General features: G+C 50.1%; 1 protein-coding gene across 1 annotated transcript in view; it reads right to left on the bottom strand.

Annotated features, from left to right (window-relative positions):
* Positions 1 to 1,177: 1,177 nt before the first annotated feature.
* Positions 1,178 to 24,069, bottom strand: part of LOC147710896 (alkaline phosphatase-like) — a 224,356-nt gene continuing 201,464 nt past the window's right edge. Inside the window, exon 11 of the mRNA XM_086921672.1 lies at positions 1,178 to 1,785. Coding sequence (XP_086777798.1) covers positions 1,514 to 1,785 — 272 coding nt within the window. The 3' untranslated portion in view covers positions 1,178 to 1,513. The remainder of the gene's footprint in view (positions 1,786 to 24,069) is intronic.

Here is a 24,069-nt window from a genome sequence, read left to right on the forward strand (position 1 = left end):
TATATATATCATATTAATGTCAATGCATGCCATATTAATTTTGATGGGTGTCATGAGAATTACAGCTTTGGTCATACTCATTTTAAGGCTTGCCACACTCAATTCAATAGGGCTTATATTAATTACACACAAGCAATATTCATTTTAAAACATCTCCTATTCATTTCTGTATATCTCATATTCAATGCAATCTGGGTAACATTAATTTCACAGCAATTCATATTAATTTCAACATATTTAAGGTTCATTTCATTGTATGTTATAATATTCTCAATGTGCATCATATCATTTTCAGAATATAGCATATTCATTTCAGTAACTTATATTCATTTCAATCTGTAATATACATTTCAATGTATGTCATATTCATCTTGGCATATGTACATCAATTCAAGAAATGTTTAATTCTTCTTGATGCTTATTACATTCGCTTCAGTGATTGCTACATTGTTTACACTGAGGGCCATATTCATTTTAGTTTGACTGATATATATTTCAGTATATCTCGTATTCAATTCGGAATGTGTATTATTCATATTAATCACTAAGTAGCACATTCACTCTGCCATGTTTCATATTTGTTTAGACACATGTTACATTCATTCTGGTGTGTGTCAAATTTATTTTGGAGCACTCCATGCATTTCAGGAGGTTTCTTATAAGGGGATCTGTAATTTTGACATGAACGGCTTCCCATACTGTTCACTGTCGCAAAAAATGTGCTGGAGCTGAAAATAAACAAGTCAGAGCCATTATGTTCTGTGTTTGCAGATTTGTGTTGTTTGGAACTGAACAAACAGATGTTGTTGCGCTGCACTAATTTGACAGATGGTGCAAAGCATTAGGTAAAATTAGATTGCTTGTTTGACTTTTTACGGAATCAGTAAAATAAGAGTTTAATACTCCTTTGTCTGGTTGGCCAAAACATTTGGATACACTGCGCTCTACAAGAAAAAGATTAAAAATAGTTAAAATTATGTTTTATCTAATTTTACCTGGATTCAAAACTGTAAGCAACATGAATATTAAATATGATTAGCGCTGGTAGCAAATACCTGCTGCAAAATGTTAAAACAACAATCCAACCATGGTATTTGTTAAGACAGACAATATGTTTTGATGAGAGATCTGCATCGGATCAATAGTGAAAAGTGTTTAAGAAAAACGTCCACTAGAATTGAATTTCAAGGCGCTTTATTTAGCATTCCCCTACAGAACAATTCAGAATATCAGTGCCAGTGGCACTCTGGGAACATTTACTTGCTGTTTTGGGAAAGCCTTGCTTCCATCCTCTCTGGAGGAGGAACTTACATTGGTACTGTCCTCTCTAAGGGAAGTAATTGAAGAAATAATGATTCAGAGACCTGTGTAGGTTTCAACATGAGTAAAAACATAAGAAATAAAAAACAGAATACATACACCTAAGGTTAATTCTACTGTTAAACGCTAACTCTAGGTTTTCACTCAAGACAGAACAGCTGATGGTTCACATCAGAAGGCGCAGCCTATTTGCTTAGAACAAGCACCATAACAGGATGAGTACCAGTAGGGAGTATGCAGAAGCTGTAGGCTGCATGGCCCTGCTCCTTTGGTAATCTTGCATGCAGTGGTTCAAATTCTGACCAATGCAGGTGGCATAGGCCATTGCATGAGGGATGAAGTTCTGCTCACGAACGCCATGTAGAAGGTGTGCCATGGGACCTTTGGCAAAGATGGCCACATCCTCACCACCATGTGTTTCATAGCTCAGAGGCACGGCCGCCTGAGCTCCATAGTTCCTATTAGCTGTGAAGAAAAAAAAAGAAAGTGTTACGACATGAATACTCTCTCAAGCAGCCAGTGAGTTGTCTCCCTTTTAAAGAGACAGAGCCATTAAAATTCGTCACAAATAGGGGTGCTATTATTGCCTGTTATAGCATCCATTCTCAGATTACCACTGACAGTCTTACTCTTTCTGGGCAAAGCACTTACAGTACGATGGCAAGTAGTATTAAACAGACATTTAAAATGCAATGGTCTCGGCATTATTAAAGGTAGAGCTATTGGCATTGCTCATGACATTTTTTTTCATTTTAAAAAACCCCAAATAAATGGTATTGTCATTTACAATGGCAATAGGTGAGCATTAGAGAGTAGTAGAGAGTATTCGCGGACACAGAGCCACACACACAGAAAGCCACACACACACACACAGAGCCACACCCACACACACACACAGAGCCCCACACACACACACAGGGAGCCCCACACACACACACAGAGCACCACACACACACAGAGCGCCACACACACACAGAGCCCCCCCACACACACAGAGCCCCCCACACACACACAGAGCCCCACACACACAGAGCCCGCCCCACACACACAGAGCCCCCCACACACACAGAGCCCTCCACACACACACAGAGCCACGCACACACACAGCCACACACACAGAGCCACACACACACAGAGCCACACAAACACACACACACACACAAAGCCACACACACAGAGCCTTCCCACACACAGAGCCACACACACACAGCCCCACACACACACAGCCGCACACACACAGAGCCCTACCCCCACACAGAGAGCCCCACACATAGAGCCCCCCACACACACAGAGCCCCACACACACACAGAGCCCTACCCACACACACAGAGCCCTACCCACACACATAGAGCCCTACCCACACACACAGAGCCCTACCCACAAACACAGAGCCCTACCCACAAACACAGAGCCCTACCCACACACACAGAGCCCTACCCACACACACAGAGCCCTACCCACACACACAGAGCCCCACACACACAGAGAGCCACACACACACAGAGAGCCACAACAATGCGCCCACTGATTCCTCAGGGGCAGAACGTTAAACGTTTCAAACCAAATCCTTTTTGTCCCTGCCCACCCTCGAGAGTTATCTCCCTGCAAGTAACAAGCACCAGTGTATTAAATAATTGCAGTCACATGTGAAAATTTAACAGTCCGCGTGAAAGGCAAAAGAAAAAAAAAGTCCGCTACTGGTTATTGCAGCTGGAGCAATGTTAAAACTGTTAGGGGGTGCAACCACATCAAGTATGAACTGCAAACACAAACCCTCAACAACCACGAGCATGAAGGTGGCTGGAAAACGTAGAGCAAGCTCAACTGCAGTCACCGACTATTTATTCAGTGATTGAGCCTTGTAGTGCTTCAGAGTCCTTTCAGCAAGCGAGGGAGGACAGGGGCCCATCCCGTCACAAGCAGCAGCTCACTAGGAGGTATACTGTCTTTTAACCAGAACAACTGCCAACTAAAGATTAGGGAAGCTTCTACCCACCCCATAAAGAATAATAAAAACAGTTACTTAATAATACTCTCCTGGCTACTACTTTGACAGACGCCTGCTGATTTTTATGGAGAACAGATGCACTTCACTTTATTTGCGCAGTCATACTACCATTACAGGTCAAATTATAGCAAGCTAGAAGGCACGATTGCCACAAATTAAACAGCAGAACAGCAACTACAGGGGATGGCTTCACTGTAAAAAGATGCTTTCAGCCAGCAAACACTGATCCTACCAGTCTCGGAAGATGTAGCAATGTAGAGCTGGACCCTGCAACAGCCAAGAAGGGAGGAGAGCTGGGAGCGGCGGGGATCACGCTCACCTGCCGCTCCAAGGCCCGCATCTGCTCCCATTGACAGGAAGAGGCCACGCCCATCATGCTCAGCATCCTAGATGAACTGGGACAGGCGAGAAACATTGGCAGTCGGCAGTAGAACCGTAGCCTGTCACATCCTGTGTAAAGCATGTGACACTGGTAGCATGTCTGCTTCTTGTGTAAACTGACTTTCGAAAGCGAAGCCTTACCACATTTTACAAAGAACCGTTTGGCCAGTTTTTGTCGTGTCACCATATGTTACAACTTCCAGTTATCTGTGCCTCTAAATCTTACGGATGGTCAGGTTTCCTTTCTACTTTGTCACTCCTTCCAATGTCAGGTTATTGCACCCCTACAGGCAGCCACTCTGTTTGCTAACGAGCATTATTAATGTCATTATGCCTGGGTTTAATGTGTAAACTCTTTTAAACACAGACTTTTGTAAATGATGTTCAGCTGGGTTGCATGAACCGTCGCTGTTTATCACATTAAAGCCTGCCTTATTGATTTTTCCGGCACTGAGGTAAAACAACAAACAGGGTAGGAAACCTCACACTTCACTCGCATTCGAAGAACGTCACCCACGTTTCAATTGTACTGAGCACGCTCCTAAAAAGCAGCATGCATCTATGACCCTCCACTAGGTCACTCTTTTGAAAACATAAGTAATTTCAGGCAGGTTTAGAGGAGGGAGGGGGTGGGATGGAGTAGACGAACCGGAACTCACCTTTAGGAACAAATGCTGAAAGGATGTTGAGCCAAGCGCTCGCCATGATGCAGCCTTTTGCCTTTGAGCCCCGTCCCTTTGAGACTGGGCTCCCGGACTTCCTGCTCAATTAAAAGGTTCCTTATCTTCTTTATGGGGTCATCTGGACCCATAAAGAAGATAAGAAACCTTTTACGCCAGCAGTAAGTTCCACACTACTACAAACAACTACAACATAAACTACCTCAACATAAACTATTATAACAGCATTCCATGTGCACCCATGTGTTGTTTAGTCAGTAATAAAAGTATTGATGATCACACCCTCATAGCAAGGAAAGACAGCCACCTATGACAGAAAAGGTGAAAACAAAAAAGAAGCATAGCAATTACCACATCATTAAATAGAGTACCACGCAAAGGGAAAACAAAATACCTCATCGTGAATAGCAGCAACACGCCAAGGCACAACTACAGCCCCAGTAAATATCAGTATGTTTTAGATGTACAACGAGGCAGTTGAAATGTTTAAAAAGTTTTAGCCCATAATGAATACTAATGGCTCAATAGAGATAGAAAAATAGCAAAGTGAATAGGGTTTTCATTTGCTAGCTCTCTGAATGACTTGGTCACTTCTCCAAAATAGAGTGCCGGAGATGAGTTTTTCCTGTGTGTTCAAGAATTTTAATAACAATTTAGAAATGCAAGTAATCACCGATTGAAGCAGGGTTCTCAAGGTAGGCTTTAGGTTAATGGATCCCCAAGTAGCATTCCTTTCTGAACTTAAGCTACTTTTTTCTGTCTCCTCTTACCTGTGTCAGGGGGGGCTCGCGACTTCCCTAGAAGCGGGTGAAGGTCTCACCTGTAGATGGGCTCGACAAATTTCCCAGTGACGAAGGGGGAGCCGCCCCGTGCCGGCAACAATCAAAAGGGGTCAGGGGCTGGTCTGGGCTGTCTCCCACGGTGGGGGGAGTGGAGGTGACACATGCCTTTTAAGTGTCAGTGCTGGGGTGAGCCGCGCCAGTGACAGGCACAATAGCAGCATCTTACCTGTGTGTGCCCCAGCCGCTGCTGAGTAGGGAGCCCGAAGGTGGAGCAATGTCACCAGGGCACATAGCGCTCCCCTCCAAGTCATGTGTGGCGAGAGAGGCTCGCCCACCTTGCCTGTGTGCCATGGGCGCTTCACCTCCACCAGTCACATGGCGGCCTGGGTCTTGCTGCTGTCGGGAGAGAAGTGCAGATCTGAACACATTGCTCTCAGCGGGCAGCCGCCGCTCTTTCGCTTTCACTTTCGGGGTCTTGTGGTTGAGTGTCACTTAAGGATATTTGACTTTGAATGGGGGAGGAGGAATATTGTTTTCGTGGTCGTTATGGCTAGGTAGAAAATTATTTAAACTTTTTTTAATTTTTAATCTTATAGCTTCTTGTTCTAAAAACGGAAAACGTACCCCAAGTTTTCTAAAATTGCATGCATAGTGACTTCTGCCGTTTTGCCCTCCGCTCCCACGCCGCAGCACTTAAGGAGGCAGTGTGAGGTGCTGGCTTTCTCCGACGCGGAGCGCAGCAGGAATCAAATAATCAACAAGCGCCCCACACTGCAGCTCTTAAGAAGGCAGTGTGAGGTGCTGGCTTTCTCCGACGTGGAGCTGAACGAGCCTTAAATAGGTGAACTTTTGTGCTGTCGGCCTTCCACCCATGGTCCACCCTCACACGCGGCAGTAATGAAATAATCAACAAGTGCTCGCTCTCCCGAAGGCAAGAGAGGAGCGCTCCACAGGACCATGTTACTCCGAGGCCCAGCAGAAATGCCTTGGAGAAAGCATCGTCATTTTGGGATTCAGGGGTGTGGTTTTCGTTCTCTCCTCTTCCTATTGGCTGGAAGGTAAAATTCCAGCCAATGGGAAGAGGAGAGAAAGAAAACAAGAAAGAAGCTAACCCCCCCCCCCCCGAATCCGAAAAAGACGGGGCTTGAACCGAGTGACGCCCCTCTTCTCCAATTGCTGGCCTCCGTTTACAACGCAGTCCTCGACCTAAACAGATCCAAGTGCTCTAGGGCCAGATGTGGGAGCACCTTCATCAGAGAAGGAGAATCAAGCAGTTTGCGACTGCTAAAACTGCTTTTGCAATATTCTAACCCTATTTTGCTACTTGGTAACTTATTACCGACTTGCAAAATAAGGTATCCGAGTCGATATTAGAAAGGGGATGTTTCAAGGGTGTCTCTTCCGAACAGTGAGTTGCAGTGGCATTTATGAAGGTTTTGCTTCTGGAATGTTGTTGCAAAACATTCATATTTGACCGACTTTGTGAAGGAGGTGGTAGCCCATTCACAAAGGGGAAGGGGTCCCATTTGTGAATTTGGGCGCCAACATTTTCTAAGAGCAATCAGTGGTTCCACATACCACTGCCTACTCTTAAACAATGAAAAGAAAACTTTGGGGCAGATTTATGAGTTCTGGCGCATCTCTGCAAATCAGCAGGGATGCGCCAGAACTGATGCGTCACGCAATTCCCTCCTTGTGACACCACAGATGCGCCCATTTACAATGAGGCGCACCATGGTGCAAGGAAGGACAGATGCGTGACGCATCTTGTGGTGTACGGGTGGCGCATTGCTGGAGTAGAGTCGCAAGTGCGACGCAACTCCTGCAATGTACAGAGGCCACCCATACAAAACGTGGTGCGTCACTCCTTACGCCTGCTTCAAGCAGGTGTAAGGATTTGACGCAGCAGCCTTGTAAAACTGACTCAGTGAAATCTTGTAGATTTCACTGCGTCAGTTTTACGGGGCTTTCCTACGAGGGAATGCCCACCCTGCGACAGAACGCCCACATGAAACCTGACGCAGGTTTCATGTGGCGCAGGGCTTTACAACGTGACGCATCTGCCTAGATGTGTCACGTTGTAAATAGGTCGCAGGGGTGCGCCACGTTTCCGCGCCGTTGCGTCACGCAACGGCGGCGTAAACGTGGCGCAAGTCCGTCATAAATCTGCCCCTTTGCATTTTGCTTTTTAACGCATCCAATTTTCTTATTAGGAAAACAGGCTGCATTTCAGAACTACGTTGCTTTATTTAAAAAGCAATCACCAAAATGGTGGTCTGCTGACCCCAGCAGGCCAAAATCCCTGTGATTACAAGCCATTCACAATGGGTCACAAATTGTGACCTACCTCATGAATATTAATGAGTTAGGTCATATGCGACCTCATTCGGAATCGCTCAATGTGTCTGACCCTTAAATTAAACAATTTTTAGCTGATACCTTTGTTCTAAAGACCCAAATACATAACCTTCCCTACAGGTCACTTCTGCATGAGCAGGATCTCAATGACCAAAGACACAAGCATTGGAAATGCAATAGGTCTCGCATTAGGAAAGTTTGAGCTATTGGTATTGTAAATGACACTTTTTTTATTTATGTGTTGGTTTTGAAAGTAGCAAAATTAATAGCTTTGTCAGTTACAATGTCAATAGTTTTAACTTTTGCAAATGTGACACCTATAGCATTTGTAATGCAATGTGTGTTGTATTTACGTGACTTAGATGTATTGATATTACAAATAACAATGGCTTTTAATTTTGTAAATAATTAATACTTAAATACAAGTTATTGTAATTTATAATGGTAATAGCTTAAACGTTTGTAAATAAGTTTTGTGAAGATTATGTTCAGTGTATTTTATTGTGACGACAATCCAAGAAAATTGCATTTGCACCTACACACACAGAGCCACACACATGTAGATGTGGTGGTGGTGGATGTGGTGGTGGATGTGGTGGTGGTGGTGGATGTGGTGGTGATGGTGGTGGATGTGGGGGTGGATGTGGTGGTGGATGTGGTGGTGGTGGTGGATGTGGTGGTGGTGGTGGAGGTGGTCGATGTGGTGGTGGTGGTGGATGTGGTGGTTGTGGATGTGGTGGTGGTGGTGGAGGTGGTCGGTGTGGTGGTGATGTGGTGGATGTGGTGGTGGTGGATGTGGTGGTTGTGGATGTGGTGGTGGAAGTGATGGTGGTGGGTGTGGTGGATGTGTTGGTGGTGGATGAGGTGGTGGATGAGGTGGTGGATGTGGTGGTGGATGTGGTGGTGGATGTGGTGGTGGTGGATGCGGTGATGGATGTGGTGGTGGTGGTGGATGTGGTGGTGGTGGTGGATGTGGTGGTGGTGGTGGATGTGGTGGTGGTGGTGGATGTGGTGGTGGTGGATGTGGTGGAAGTGGTGGATGTGGTGGTGGATGTGGTGGTGGATGTGGTGGTGGCGGTGGATGTGGTGGTGGATGTGGTGGTGGTGGATGCAGTGGTGGTGGAAGTGGTGGTGGATGTGGTGGTGGTGGTGGATGTGGCGGTGGTGGATGTGGTGGTGGATGTGATGGTGGATGTGATGGTGGATGTGGTGTTGATGGTGGATGTGGTGGTGGATGCGGTGGTGGTGGATGTGGTGATGGTGAATGCGGTGGTGGTGGTGGTGGATGGGGTGGTGATGGTGGTGGATGCGGTGGTGGTGGATGTGGTGGATGTGGATGTGGTGGATGTGGTGGTGGATGTGGCGGTGGATGTGGAGGTGATGGTGGATGTGATGGTGGATGTGGTGGTGGTGGTGGATGTGATGGTGGATGTGGTGGTGATGGTGGATGTGGTGGTGGATGCGGTGGTGGTGGATGCGGTGGTGGTGGATGCGGTGGATGTGGTGATGGTGGATGCGGTGGTGGTGGTGGATGTGGTGGTGGTGGTGGATGGGGTGGTGGATGTAGTGGTGGTGGGTGTGGTGGATGTGGTGGTGGATGTGGTGGTGGATGTGGTGGTGATGGTGGATGCGGTGTTGGTGGATGCGGTGGATGTGGTGATGGTTGATGCAGTGGTGGTGGTGGATGCGGTAGTGGTGGTGGTGGTGGATGGGGTGGTGGTTGTGGTGTATGTGGTGGGGGATGTAGTGGTGGTGGATGTGGTGGTGGTGGTGGATGTGGTGGTGGTGGATGTGGTGGATGTGGTGGTGGTGGATGTGGTGGTTGGTGGATGTGGTGGATGTGGTGGTGGATGTGGCGGTGGATGTCATGGTGGATGTGGAGGTGATGGTGGATGTGATGGTGGATGTGGTGGTGGTGGTGGATGTGATGGTCGATGTGGTGGTGATGGTGGATGTGGTGGTGGATGCGGTGGTGGTGGATGCGGTGGTGGTGGATGCGGTGGATGTGGTGATGGTGGATGCAGTGGTGGTGGTGGTGGATGGGGTGGTGGATGTAGTGGTGGTGGGTGTGGTGGATGTGGTGGTGGATGTGGTGGTGGATGTGGTGGTGATGGTGGATGCGGTGGTGGTGGATGCGGTGGATGTGGTGATGGTGGATGTGGTGGTGGTGGTGGATGCGGCGTTTCAACCCATCACACAGCTAGTACTTGTGGTTTAGAACAACAGACATATGAACTTCGATTATTTCAAAAGCCAATTTCCAACATGAAAATATTACCTTGTCTGACACCGACTCTTCTCACTGTGGTAAGTGTAATGCCGATAGTTAAACAGCGCGCAGGCTCCTGTGATTATTGTTGAGCACGTTTGGCCCACACCTTATCAATAAAATACACCGAGAGTGTCGTGGCTGACCAACTGCCCGACACAACAGTAAGGGCACATAGTTAACTGGCTCTCGGAGTGTCAGCTAGTCTTGGATATTTTAACCGAATGGGTAAAGTTACACCACAAGTCCCGACGTGCTAATTATAGACTTAAAAGTCCGAAATTGTTATGCATGGTTTTAGAAGCTGCAGCTCACTGTCAGGAGATGCCGGCCCCAGACCAATGGTGACCAACCTCAGACCACAAGAGGCACATTCTTATGGTTTCAAGTTTTCGACATTGGATACATTTGCATACCAGGAATTTGAATAGGATAACTCCCATTATGCCTCGGGTGTTCAGAAATCCGTGTGGTTACTCCGAATACTCTGGTTTCCCGGCTCCATGTGAATGGTAAAGGGTTGGAGGTTTGCAGAATCCAGTGTAACTAGTAAACTAAGCACTGGAGTCTGACCGGTTGCTTTGAAAATAGTGAAATAAGGGCTGGAGACAGATTTCAGTGTAAGTGATAAGCTAAGTGTTGGAATGTGAACATTTTCCATAAGTGACGAAGGGCATTGCTTTGGGGAGGGTGGAGGGGGGAGGAGAAATGCGACATGGCGGGCAGGGGAGGGTTCGGAGCGGGGGTGTGGGAGGAGGGAGAGCGATGCGGCGTTCCAACCCGTCAATAAAATACACCAAGAGTGTCGTGGCTGACCAACTGCCCGACACAACAGTAAGGGCACATAGTTAACTGGCTCTCGGAGTGTCAGCTAGTCTTGGATATTTTAACCGAATGGGTAAAGTAACACCACAAGTCCCGACGTGCTAAATATAGACTTAAAAGTCCGAAATTGGGCTGGTGCAACCCGAGGGTAGCTCTTTGTATCTTGAGGGGCAGCTCTACTATTTATGATATTCAGGTGTGCTTTTCTTACTTAAGAAATATCTATACTTTTTATGATGCGAGTGCATGTTTATGAAACCAGAAATATTACTCCACTGAAATTTACAAGCCTGGAAAACAGCGAAAAGTTACTAACACCCTTCTTCAATGACTGAGTCAACCTTCCACTTTTTTTTTTTTTAAAACCTTTATTCAAAACAAAAAGGAGATACATGCGCAGGCCCACAACCATCATGGCTGGCCGCAAAGACAATCAATGATAACAGGAGAGACTGAGGCCAATCAGTAAACAGGATATATCAAAGTATACCAGATGCGGTTGTGGGGCTCGCAAACAGGATGTGGGGTTTTCATTTTTAAATTTTAGAAAAAGAGTAGGGGCTGCAACAACAAGGACATCGCACCTCACAGGATAGGAGCACAAAGGAAACGATTGAGACTTACCCCAATTACAGTCTGAGATAGGCTATAACTAAAGCAACTATGCAATCCAGGCAGCCACGGCGATAATACTGGACAGTAAACCACATTACAATAATCCACAGTTCTAAAATCACCCCAGAGAGCCTAACCTCCAAGAACAGAAAAACAGAGGCTTGTCGAGAAGCCGAAAAAGAGAAAAAAGAAAGGTGCAAGACCAAGAGACAGCCAACCCTACGAAAGAGGAAAGAACCCTTCCAAAGCCGGAAAAGAGCGATAGGGACCATAGAACAAAACAAACTAAAATAACAAACCCCCCCCCGCACCCGCCACCCTGCACCCCTGTAATGGCTACGGCCTAACCCACTAACAGCGTGCCTGTCGCCCCGGAACTGCCCCACAGAAGGGAAAATATAAGAAGAGGCGGAGGAGGAGAAAATCAAACAAGCCCTCGGACACCTGATACCCCCCGCCGGCGGTGACCCCCCATAGCACAATCATCAGCAATAAAGCAAGAACAGTCAGCATTATCACGGGGAGGACAGTCACCAGGAAAACCCCCCCCACCTCCTACCCCCGGCCCGGTGAGGTATTCGGTGCAGTCCCGGCAAAAGTAAACGGAACAACCCCAGGGAAATAGAAGTCAACCCTGCAAGCCTCACGAGGAGATCTATCGCCAAAGTCATAGCAATTGCAAACCAAGGGAGCGTCTCAGATGGTCCAAAGCAGTGGCGAGAAGCAAGAAAACCTCAAAGTCAAAGTCAGCCCTGACCAGTGCGAATCCGTTCCGGAGCACATCCCGACCAAGTCACATCCGACCAGAGGCAGTCAAAGCGTCTATGGCGGACCAAGGCAGTGAAGGTGAAGCAAAGTCTGGTCTCAAAATGGCGACATCCGTTATGCAGACGAGCCGGAACAAAGGAAAATGGCGATCCCCTTCGACAGGACCCTGAGATTCGGCAATGAGGAACAGGACATCCAGAGGCGACACACCATCGGATAGGAGACGTAGAGGGAAGACCATGGGCTGTAGCAGATGAAGGAGAGGTGATGCCGACTTTCAAAGGAGCAAAGTCGGGCTGCCGCTCGGGCCCCTGCAGATGGAGGGTCAAATCGTTCATCTGGATCGCAAATTTCTGTGCAGGCGCTGCAGCATCCGTGGCCGGTCGCAAGCAGACAGCATCCAGTTTCGCCGCCAGGGAAACACATGCGCCGGTGAATTGCGAGCGGAGCGCCCCAATCGCCGCCATTACGGATCTCAATGAATGTGCGCCCTCCACCCCCACCATCCCGGGGTCCAGAGGACGGAGGGGGATACTATCTCCAGCCCACATCGCCGGGCTCCGGGTACACATCTGGCGATCGCAACAACAAGGGCGCCCCGAACTGGCACACTTAGAACAGACACCGGCCGTGGGTGCAGCCTGTCAGCCCCCGGACCGGGAAACGAGGGTCAGGCACACGACCCACAGTCGCGGTGCAGGAGGATCGCAGTACGTCACAGTGTCTCGTCTCCAGAACCATCCATCAACAAGGACAAGAGTCAAGAGCGGAAAGAATTATTCAGACCTGGAAGACCGGCCACAGTCGCGGTCCCACAGCCGATGTTGATCAGGTCCCTCTCGGGTGTTTCAAAAATCGAGGTCCCGGCAGCAGCCCGGGAGTAGGCCAAGAAATGGGACACAACATAGTTTCGTCTCTGAATAAGGTAGGAAATCCGGGAAAGCACCGTTGGCATCAGGCAACCTTCATACATCCAGGCACAGGGCGTGGGTGGAGGATAAACGACAGGATAGACAGGGTCGGCGGAGCCGGGAGCTTATGCGGCCATCTTGGTTCGCGGCGTAGCTCCTCCCCCAACCTTCCACTTTTGATGTATTAGCTTGTAGGTTGATTTAAAGGTAAAACAAACCCTTGAAACATAGCTAGGAAGGAGTAGATGCTCCCACAGTATATGCAATGCAATGGTTCTGGATACTGTACACAGATGAAGAGATCATGAAGGGTTGGGGGTGGGGGAGAAGTTTTTGGGCTTAGCCCTACTGACCGGAGGAACTGAATATCCGGAGGATGTAACTGACTGTTTAACTATAAGCGTTTTATACTAATGCTGTCCATGGTTTGTGATAAACCAAATAAATCTTGTAATAAGAAAAATAAAAAGTATACTATAATAAAATGTACAAATAAAAACAGTAGCTAAAAAAAAAATTTGCACGTTCTAGTGAGTTGCTGTCCTGTTTCCTGTGCTGCAGATCACCATCGTACACCCTGAACTCGAACGCAGAGCATCTAACAAAGGGTAACGCAGCTCGGCGAAGGTCCTCGTTCAGCAAAGTGCGCGAAACTGTGCGGAAAGTCCTATTGCCGTACAATTCCATTTGCAAACATGTTTACCACCGCATTTAACGCTACTAATTTTAGGACAAGAGTCAGAACGGATTTTTTGCATGGATAATGTGCCCGATCTACGCACCAATGTATCACCAACGTATAGGTGATGATAAATAAAAGTTTAAAACCTAGGGGATCCTAGTGTTAAAATGAATGCAAAACATATTTTGCACCAGTTATTGCCCACTTCATAGCGCCAAATGTAAACGAAGCCCCGAGTCCGAGCTACTTCCCCTTAGCGAGCGGTAAGTACATCCAGTCCGCGACTCGGCTGAAGCTTCCTGCCCACTCAGCACGTCAGTTACATCTCTGAGTTCCTGTTTACCAGTGAACCGGCGGGTCACGGCGTGGCTAAGAAGTATGAGGGACAGAGCGAAACAAAGAGAAACACGAGAGACGGCCTGCGGCCGTCAAAGTGAAAGTACGGCCGGCTGAGAGCATTGCTGTGGGGAGGGGGGATGAGAAATGCGACACGGCGGGCAGGGGAGGGGGCGGAGCGGGGAGAGCGGCATGAGGGTGTGAAGCAGCAGGGGAGGAGTGCTGCTGGCGATTGACTGGCGATTTGATGATGTGCACGCGCATTTTAGGTCAATGCGCTTGCGCATTGACCTAATAGCGCATGGGCACAGCATCAAATCGCCAGTCAATCGCCAGTCTAGGTAAAGCTTATTTAAGCCCCTATATATCTTCGCTCCCGCTCAATGCGCATGCGCATTGAGATAGGTCGCTCGACCTAATAAACTGCACAGGTGGGATTGTGAGGACATTCGGAACTTTGAAAAGGAAGAAATTAAGCAGAACATAACCCCTACTCCCTCTTCCACATCACATTCCAAACTGAATAATAATATAGAAAGTAAAGTCAAATCAGAGTCCAGGTACCTCTGGGCAGATGCCCGCAGGAGCCACAAAATCAATCCTATCCCACATGGAAACATCTGTCCTAACACACTGCTCAGGAAACTGGCAGAAAGCTATGAGAACCAGCAATGAAATGGCCTCAGGTGATCTGCCACATAAACCCATACAATGTGCTGATGGTAAAAGTGTCATTAAACAGGTCACAACGATAGAAGAATTCTTAAAAACAAACCAAAGCTACTGGAATATGAAGCACAACTGGTGACTCTGTCTGCCACTTGAAATTATATTTTCTTGGAAGGGATGGTACCAGTCATAAGCAGGTCCAGTGAAGATGCTCTTCCTTTACTAATGAGAGTTATGTGTCTGCCTACTTTAATGGAAGGCTGGGCTCAACAAGGGGGGCTTCTCTTGGGTAGTGGGTCTAAAGGGAACCAGACCAAGAGTGGTATTGCATGCAACAGACCCACCTTAGTACGACTGAGAGAGTTTCAACTAAGGGAAGAAGACACCTCCCACCTTAGAAACACCTGAAATATTTTCTTTTAGGATTGTTGCACTGCATTTGGGAAGACGTATGAAGATATGGAAGGTGCAGAGGGTGAATAAAGGCTGATAGCCCTCCATCAACCACTGCTAAAGGTATATGGAGACCCTGATGCAGGAATAAGAACACGACTGGACTTGGGGACAGGGAGAACAAGTCTGCTTTCAGTGTTTCCCTGGGGAAAGATCTGAGACTGGCCTGCTGTCCACAGGTGTCCGAGGACTAGAAGTGGCTCTCAAGGTTTGCTTCCAGGATAATGACATTAAAATATCAATCTTCCAAAGTATCGTGGTCATGATATCAAGTACTAGAATATCATGAAGGTAAACATATAAAGGCAAGTAAATATCTACTGCTAGGGTATTTGACTACCTCTGTGCTAGAACGCTTTTTTTCTCCAAACAATTGGTATTAAGTTGTTTAAAAGCCTGTGCCTCTTTGTCTGGCGCTTTCTGCATTCCTACCAACTATACGTTTTTACAGCACATTCATAGCTATGCATTGGTGAAAATCATGCAGCAGTATCTCACTGCATGACACAATAAATAACGGGGAGATATTTTGAAAAAATTATATTTGCTGAATATTTCGTTGCATTTGTCAAATGTACAGAATACTGACAGAGAAAACGTCCCACTGCATTTCAGAAGGTTCGGCCAATACTAAATAAGAGTGGATTTTCCAAGGGAATGTAGTCTGCACCATCAATTATGCTATTAGAGCAGATCGCAAAATTGTGGTACAATCACTATTTGTAGGGCACTGTTCATTTGATGACAGATACCAAACTTATTAGTGCAAGCTCAGTCTACTTTGTCCTGATTGGCTGGCCATTAGAACAGAGCATTTGTCAAATTAACATTTAGTTTGTTCACAAAATACAGTAACACCCTGCAGCCTCCCTCGCGCTGGAACGTATATCACTACCAATGCTTGACCCCGAACTTTGTTCCTCTGGGCCTCCTGAGCAAGGCAGTAGCAGACATGTCTGAGTTTTCTGTGAGTTTCCACAGGCAAAAAAATGTGTGCAGTGCAGTTTGGTAATTTAGAAGACAATTGTAAGCGAAATGCTGTTTTTTTGTCACAAGGATCACACCTGGCTGCTTTGAAACATACAACAACCATGTGTGTGTGTGTATGCATGTATGCGGTCTATCTAAAGTACAAATTTAGCCAAAAGCCAGAGAAGCACTGTTCCGGGATCAAATACAAGCATAAAGTGAATGAGTGATAGAGTGGTAGCTGGTTCTGGAATGTACTGCGATGTTCTGTTCTTTAAAGAGGCGCATCTTCAACTCTTTCCTAAATTGGATCCATGTAAGGAAAGTCCTGATGGCTGCTGCCAGTGGCGGCTGGTGACATTTGAAAGTGGAGAGGCATAAAAGTTGGAGATGAGTAGCCTGTGACGAGTGAGCATTACCAGCAAGCCTTACTGGCATAAGGAGGGGCACTTTCAAACAAATTTGAGAAAGCAAGAAGGTTAATAATGCACCTCTGAGCTTCCACTCTGCCTCAACCTTTCTCTCATCCTTCTCAAAGCCCCACGGCCACGGAAAGGCATCTGATGAAGCCCATCATAACATGGCTGGCGGTGTCTGATAGACACCGCCACCATATAAACCCTTTTCCGCCCCGGTCGCAAGGCGACCGGGGCATAAAAGCGGCGGACGGTGTTTCCGTCTGCCGCAGTCCCCCCACCATAGTAATATGGTGAGGGGGAAATGGGTGACAGACGGGCAAGGATGTCGGGCGGATCGCCACCGCCCGCATGGCGGTGGCGATCCGTCCGACATCCTAATGGGCCCCTTAGTCTACAATCTGATGGTGTCTTGGCTACAGTTGTGCCAAGAACAACTAGAGATGGTGAGCTTGTTTTCAGCATAAGGACGGGTGCTCGTGGTGATGACTTTATAAATAATGCAGCAGGTTTCGAAGATATGTCGGCCGGCAATGAGGCCAATAGAGTTCCATCAGGATGGGGTGATGTAATCATCATTCTTCAGGATGTGCTGTGGCATTTAGGATGCCTTTAAGAGTTGCAGTGTGCAGTCTGTGGCGTGTTATGGGGCAGGGTGTAACACTATCCAGATGCGGGGTACAAGGGTTTGAACAACAGTTCTCAAGATGCCTTCTGGAAGTAAGGGTTTTACTTTTTTTTAGAAGAGACAGCTGGTTCCAGGCTGTCTTTGTGTTTTTGGCAATATGTCTATCAAAAGTGAGGCTGGTGTCCATGGTGAATGCAAAATGACTTGGCATCCAGCGAAAGTTGGGGTTTGAAGCTGTCAAGAGACAATTTTTCACTGTTTGCTTTTGTAGGTCTTGGTAAATAACAGGAATTCTGCATTGGTTGCGTTGAGCTTCATGTAGGTGCTGAAAATCCACATCAGGATGATGTGCAGACAGTGCCTGAGGTGTTAGATGTCCGAAAAAAGTAGACTTTTAAGTAGAGTTTTATATCATCTTCATGGTGAATTATGATGCTATTATCTGCAAGTCGAGCACCAAGCGGGGCTCCATGTAGAGGCTGAATATGTCCGGTGTTAGCATGGATTTCTGTGGGTTGTGCAAGTTTTCTAGATCCATTTGGACCTGGAGGTGCCCATGTGCACAAACTGTTGAGTGTGAAGACTGGAGAAAAACCACTGAAGGACATTGCTGGTGAATGCTATTCAAGAATCCAGGCTGTGAATGAAGGTCAGCTGGTCAACTGTGTAGAAGGCAGCTAAGAGGTACAGCATTATCAGGAGGCAGGGCCTATCTTCATCTGTGGTCAGGAGGACATTGTCTATTATGGGTGAAGTAGCGGTCTCTGTGATGCAGCCTGATCAGAAGCCAGAGTGATAGATGTGCAGGAGATTGTTAGCATATGGCTAACTATATAGTTTTAGCATCTACACATGCTAAAGTTTCTATTACTGGGTACCTGTCCTTGTTCTCTTTGATTGGCTGGCCAGGAGATCATGCTTGTTAGACGGACCGGGAGGGTCGGCCGAGAATAAGGGGAGAGGTCTCCGGAGAGAGCCGTCTCCAGCGATCGTACAGACAAGTAACTTCCCCCCCACAGACGGACACCACACAAGGTTAAAGTTCAACGAGACTTTATAGGCAATTCTTTAAGTTACGATGAAATGATACAAGGAGGTCTGGACTCAGGGGTCCCCTCGATTCTGGTCTCTGGTTTGGGAAAAGGGGTAGCGGGACAGTCTTGTTACCAAAAGATGGATATAGCTCTCAATCCTCGAGCTCGGCGTTCTAGATGATCGGGCCGCGGCGGAGCCAGCAGGTCCCGAGATGGACGAAGGAAACGACGGTCCGCGGCGGAGCCAGCAGGTCCCGGTGAAGATGACGGTTACAAACGGTCCGCGGCCACGCCAGCAGGTCCCGACGACGATGAAGGATATGAAGGTTGCGAAGGTTGCGGCAGCGCCGGCAGGCAGGACGATGGTGCACAAGACAGAGCTATGGCAGCGCCAGTAGTCCGTCTAGGATGAGTTCCTCTTTGCGTCTCTCGACTCCAAGATACAACTGCCTTCCTGCTCTGGAGCTGCCCCAGTTATAGGGCTGGTGTGCTTTGATGTCCGGACCCTCGCACTTGGAGGTCGGGAGGTCCGGGATGAGGGAGTCCAGACACCCAGCAGGGGGGTGGAGCCAGCGCCCGGGGAGGCGATGGGCGAGCGGCACTTGGCGGGGGAGAGCCATCGACACCTCCTTCTCCCATTGACTTGCCAAGTAGCCCGCTCACCTCCTGGGTGGATGGTGGTGCCGGGGTGTCTGAGGCCGGGCCAGGCCCAGGGTTGAGGTCGATCGGGGGCCAGGCGGCCTCGTGGTGGAGTGTCCAAGATGGCGCCCCAGGATGGGCGCGTGGGCCGGCAGTGGATCGGACCCACGAGGTCGACATGCTCGAGGGCAGGGGTCCCTGGGGGGACGGAGGACGTGCAATGGTGGTGTGTGGTACTTGCGTGCCCGGGCTCGGGCCTGGTTGGGCCGGGGGAGAGCGGCCCTTCATGTGGCCTGTCCAACATGCGTCCCCCCCAGCTGAAGGCGGGGAGAGTTACCCATCCTCTTGGGGACTCTCCTCGTCGAGGCGGAAGAACCGGGACAGGCCATCCGCGTTGGCGTGATCTGGCCCAGGCCGGTGTTCAACTGTGAAGTCCATACCTTGTAGGGAGATGGACCAGCGTAGTAACTTTGGGTTTTCCCCCCGCATCTGCATCAGCCACTGCAGGGGTCGGTGGTCGGTCTGTACCCGAAAGTGTGTGCCAAAAAGGTAGGGCCGGAGCTTCTTGAGGGCCCATACCACAGCGAAGGCCTCCCTCTCTATGGTGCTCCAGCGTTGTTCCCGTGGTAGGAGTCGCCGGCTGATGAAGGCCACCGGTTGATCAAGGCCTTCGGTGTTCACTTGAGACAGGACTGCCCCAATGCCATGGTCGGAGGCATCCGTCTGGACGACGAACTCCCGGCTGTAGTCGGGGGCCTGGAGCACAGGGGCGGAACACATGGCGGCTTTCAATTGTTCAAATGCAGCTTGACACTCTGGGGTCCAGTTGACTTTCTTGGGCTGATTTTTTGACGTGAGTTCTGTGAGGGGCCCCACTATAGTACCATAGTCTTTCACGAACCTTCGGTAATAGCCCGTGAGGCCCAGGAAGGCTCGTACCTCGGTCTGGGTGATGGGGGGCTGCCAGGACTGGATGGCGGCAATTTTTAGCTGCAGAGGGGCCACCAGGCCGCTTCCCACCTGGTGCCCGAGGTAGGTTACAGACCCTTGCCCAATTTGACACTTGCTGGCCTTGATCGTGAGGCCAGCTCGCTGAAGGGCTTGCAGCACTGCTCGGAGGTGGTGGAGGTGCTCGGACCAATGGTGGCTGTATACAGCGATGTCGTCTAGGTAGGCGGCGCTGAATCCCTCGAGCCCCGCCAGGACCTGATTGACGAGCCGTTGGAATGTTGCTGGGGCATTCTTCATGCCGAAGGGCATGACTGTGAAATGGTAATGGCCATCGGGGGTGGAAAAGGCAGAACGTTCTTGCGCCCAGGGTGTGAGGCCGATTTGCCAGTAGCCCGCCGTCAGGTCGAAGATACTGAGGTAGCGGGCAGCTCCCATGCGGTCGATTAGTTCATCTGCCCGGGGGATGGGATGTGCGTCTGTTCTGGTGACCGCATTCAAGCCCCGGTAGTCGACGCAGAACCGGAGTTCTGGTGTGGTGCCGGGGGCAGCTGCTTTGGGGACCAGTACTACAGGGCTGGCCCAGGGGCTGTCTGAGGGCTCGATGACCCCGAGCGTGAGCATCTTGGCTACTTCTTCCTGGATGCAGGCCCGTACCCGATCTGGCACGCGGTAGGCCCGGTGGCGGATAGGGGGGCTGTCCCCCGTGTCCACATCGTGCACACACAAGGAAGTGACACCTGGGGTGAGGGAGAACAGGCTGGCGAACTGTGACAGGAGGACTCGACACTCCTGGCGTTGCTCTCTGGTGAGGGCCTCCGAGAGTCGGACCCCATCCACGGAGCCGTCTTGCTCCCGAGTCCGTAGGAGGTCAGGGAGGGGCTCGGAGTCTTCTTCAGCCCCATTGTCTGTGGCCATCAGGAGGCTGAGTTCTGTACGCACAAAGTGGGGCTTCAGTCTGTTAGCGTGGAGGACCCGGAGGGGGTTCCGGGAAGATTCCATGTCGATGAGATAGGTGGCAGGGCCCTTGCGCTCGACTACTTTGAAGGGCCCCATCCATTTGTCTTGCAGGGCGCATGGCTCGGTGGGGGACATCACCCATACCTGTTGGCCAGGTTCAAATTCAATGGATGAGGCATTCCGGTCATACCACTTTTTCATGTCCTCTTGACTGGCCTCTAGGTTAGCTTTTGCCAGCTCCCTGAACCGCCGGGTCTGGTTGCGGAGGGTTAGGAGGTACCGGAAGACATCTGGAGGGTTCTTTAGCGGAGGCATCTCCCAGCCTTCTTTGACTAGGCTGAGCGGCCCCCGCACTGGGTGTCCATATAGCAGTTCAAACGGGCTGAAGCCCAGGGATTTCTGGGGGACCTCCCGATAGGCGAAGAGGAGGCACGGCAGCAGCACATCCCACTGGCGACGGAGGGGCTCTTCCAACCCCCCGATCATCCCTTTTAGCGTGCGATTGAACCGCTCAACGAGTCCGTTCCCTTGAGGGTGATAGGGGGTCGTGAATCGGTAGGTCACCCCGCACTGTTGCCAGAGGGATTTCATATATTTAGAAATAAAGTTTGTGCCTCTGTCGCTGACGACTTCTCGGGGGAAGCCCACACGGGAGAAGATCCCCATCAGAGCCCGGCCGACTACCGGGGCTGTCACAGTCCGCAGGGGAACAGCCTCAGGGTAGCGGGTGGCGTGGTCCACTAGCACCAAGATGAATCGATGGCCTTGTTTTGTGCGCGGGTCCAGGGGCCCCACGATGTCTATCCCGACCCTCTCGAACGGGGTGGTGACCACGGGAAAAGGTTGCAGGGGGGCCTTTAGTTTGCGGCCGCTCTTTCCACTGGCTTGGCACGTGGGGCAAGATCGGCAATGCTGGTGTACATCGTTCCTCATTTTGGGCCAGAAGAAGTGGGTCACTAGGCGACTGTAGGTTTTATCTTGTCCCAGGTGTCCTGCCAGGGGGACATCGTGGGCCAGGTTTAGCAGAAAGTCTCTAAAACGGAGTGGTACCACTAGGACTCGGCTGGCCCCCAGCTCTGCGATTCTTTGCTCACTGTACAGCAGATCATTGTCCCAGTAGACCCAGTGAGTTCCGGAGGTATCCCCTGCGCTTTGGGCGAGCGCTTGCTGGCGGAGTCCCTCGAGGGAGGGACAGGTCTTCTGTTCTTGGCGAAATTGTTCTTGCGTGGGCCCCCCCTCTTGAGGCCACTGGTCGAGGTTAGCGAGGTCGGAAGGTTGAGCTGGTTCGGGGGGGACGTCACGGTCGGTGGTTTCGGCTGGGGCGACCGGAGGCGGTGGCGCCGGCCATTCGGGTTCTTCTGGGCGGTGGTTGGCACGGGCGGCCATGGACCGGGTGGTGACGCACGCCCAGTCCGGGACGCCTAACATCCCCAGGTGTTCTCTTCGTTCTACGGCTGCCCACGGAGAGCTTTCAAGGTCATTCCCCAGGAGGCAGTCTACGGGGGCATCGTCTCGGACCGTTACTTTCAACATGCCGGAGACCCCTCCCCATTCGAAGGGGACGCAGGCCATCCGACACAGACTTTCTGAGTTATCGGCTGAACGTACAGGGCAGAGAATGTTCGGTAGATACTGTTCTGGGGTCACCAGGTGACAGCGGACGGCTGTTACACTGGCCCCGGTGTCACGGAGGGCTTCGGCCCGGCGTCCATTGATGCTCACCCATTGGCTGTACTTCTGGGTGTTAGCGGGTAGGGGGACCCGCGGGATCATGTCTTTCCCCCCTAAGCATGCTAGAGCCATGGCGGCTGGCTCCCATTCTTGATGCTCTTGTTCATATTCCTCTTGTTCCTCTGTGATCTGTTCCTCCCCTAGAGCAGCAGCGGCTACTTGGCGGGGCCTTGGGCTCTGGTACTGGGGGCAGCTTGGGTCGTTGGCGTAGTGGCCGACTCGTTGGCATCGATGGCACGTAACATTGGCTCGGTATCCCGGTCGCGCCGGGGTGCTGCCCCGGTTGGCCGGGGGGGTGGTGTTGGTAGCGGGGGCGACCGGGCCGTTGTCTCTTCCGCGTCCTTGGCCCCCTCCTCCTCCTCTGGGTCGGTGCTGACCATTGTTGTTCCGGTTCTGTTCGTAGGACCCATTCCGGCCCACTCTGGTGATCTCCCACCGGTCAGCTTCGGCTGCGAGCTGCCGGGGATCCGTTAACTTGCTGTCGAGGAGGTGCTGGCGGAGTTCAATGAAGCAATTGTTCGATAGATGCTCCCATACCATAAGATTGAACAGTTGTTCGTAGGTTGTGACGTTGCTTCCTTTGATCCAGCCCTCGAAGGCTCGGCTAAAGTAGTTGACATAGTCCACCCAAGTTGTACCCGGGATGCGGGTGCAGTCTCGGAACCTCTGACGGTACATCTCGGGTGTGAGGCCATAGCGGGTGAGGAGTGCAGCTTTCATATGGTCATAGGAGGTCATCTGGTGGTCCGGGAGCTGTAGCAGGGCATCGCGGCCCTCATTGAGGAATCTCCCCCATAGACCGGCTCCCCAATCGCTTCTATCGATCCGGTGTGCAGTCATAGCGATTTCATAGGCCTTAAACCATTGCTGGATGTCGTCCTCTCGGAAGTATTCTCGGACGACATCCTTGGGGATGTGTACCTTTTTCTCTGTTGCCCCTGGGGTGTGGGGTTGCTCGGGCACCCCTACTCCTTTATTCTGCTTGCGTAGGCTGATCTCAGCTAGGTTCCGCTCGTGTTCGTACGTCAGTTTCTTTTCCTCGAGCTCCCTTTGTCTCTGTTTCTCCTCTCTTTCTTCTCGGAGACGCAGGTGCTCTAAGTTGATTTTTTGTTCGGCCAACTTAAGTTCAACGTCCATTTTGAGTCGGGCCATTTCCAGCTCGTGTAGTCGGGTTTTTTCTCTTTCCTGGATCTCGTCTTGCGAGAGACCCGTTCTTCGCTCTTCAGGGGCCGTGGTGGTTTTTGCTGCGGTGCTTTAATCGGGGGTTCCGGCAGCCCCGGTTTCTGCCCAAGCTTCTAGGGCATGCTTAAAATCGTCTTTGGTACTTAGTCCGGTGGTAGCGATACCTAGTTCGATGCAGAATTGTTTTAGTTCACGATGGCTGTACTCATCCAATTTCTCCATCTGGAACTTCTCGGTTGATCCGCTTTCTTTAGTTGTCATTGTGATTTCGTCGTGGGGTGAGCTACTCTCTGTACGTTTATGCGGTGATTCGGATCGCGCCGCTGGCCACCAATGTTAGACGGACCGGGAGGGTCGGCCGAGAATAAGGGGAGAGGTCTCCGGAGAGAGCCGTCTCCAGCGATCGTACAGACAAGTAACTTCCCCCCCACAGACGGACACCACACAAGGTTAAAGTTCAACGAGACTTTATAGGCAATTCTTTAAGTTACGATGAAATGATTC

The sequence above is a fragment of the Lissotriton vulgaris genome, chromosome 5 (genome assembly GCF_964263255.1).
Source record: "Lissotriton vulgaris chromosome 5, aLisVul1.2, whole genome shotgun sequence".
NCBI lineage: Eukaryota > Metazoa > Chordata > Amphibia > Caudata > Salamandridae > Lissotriton > Lissotriton vulgaris.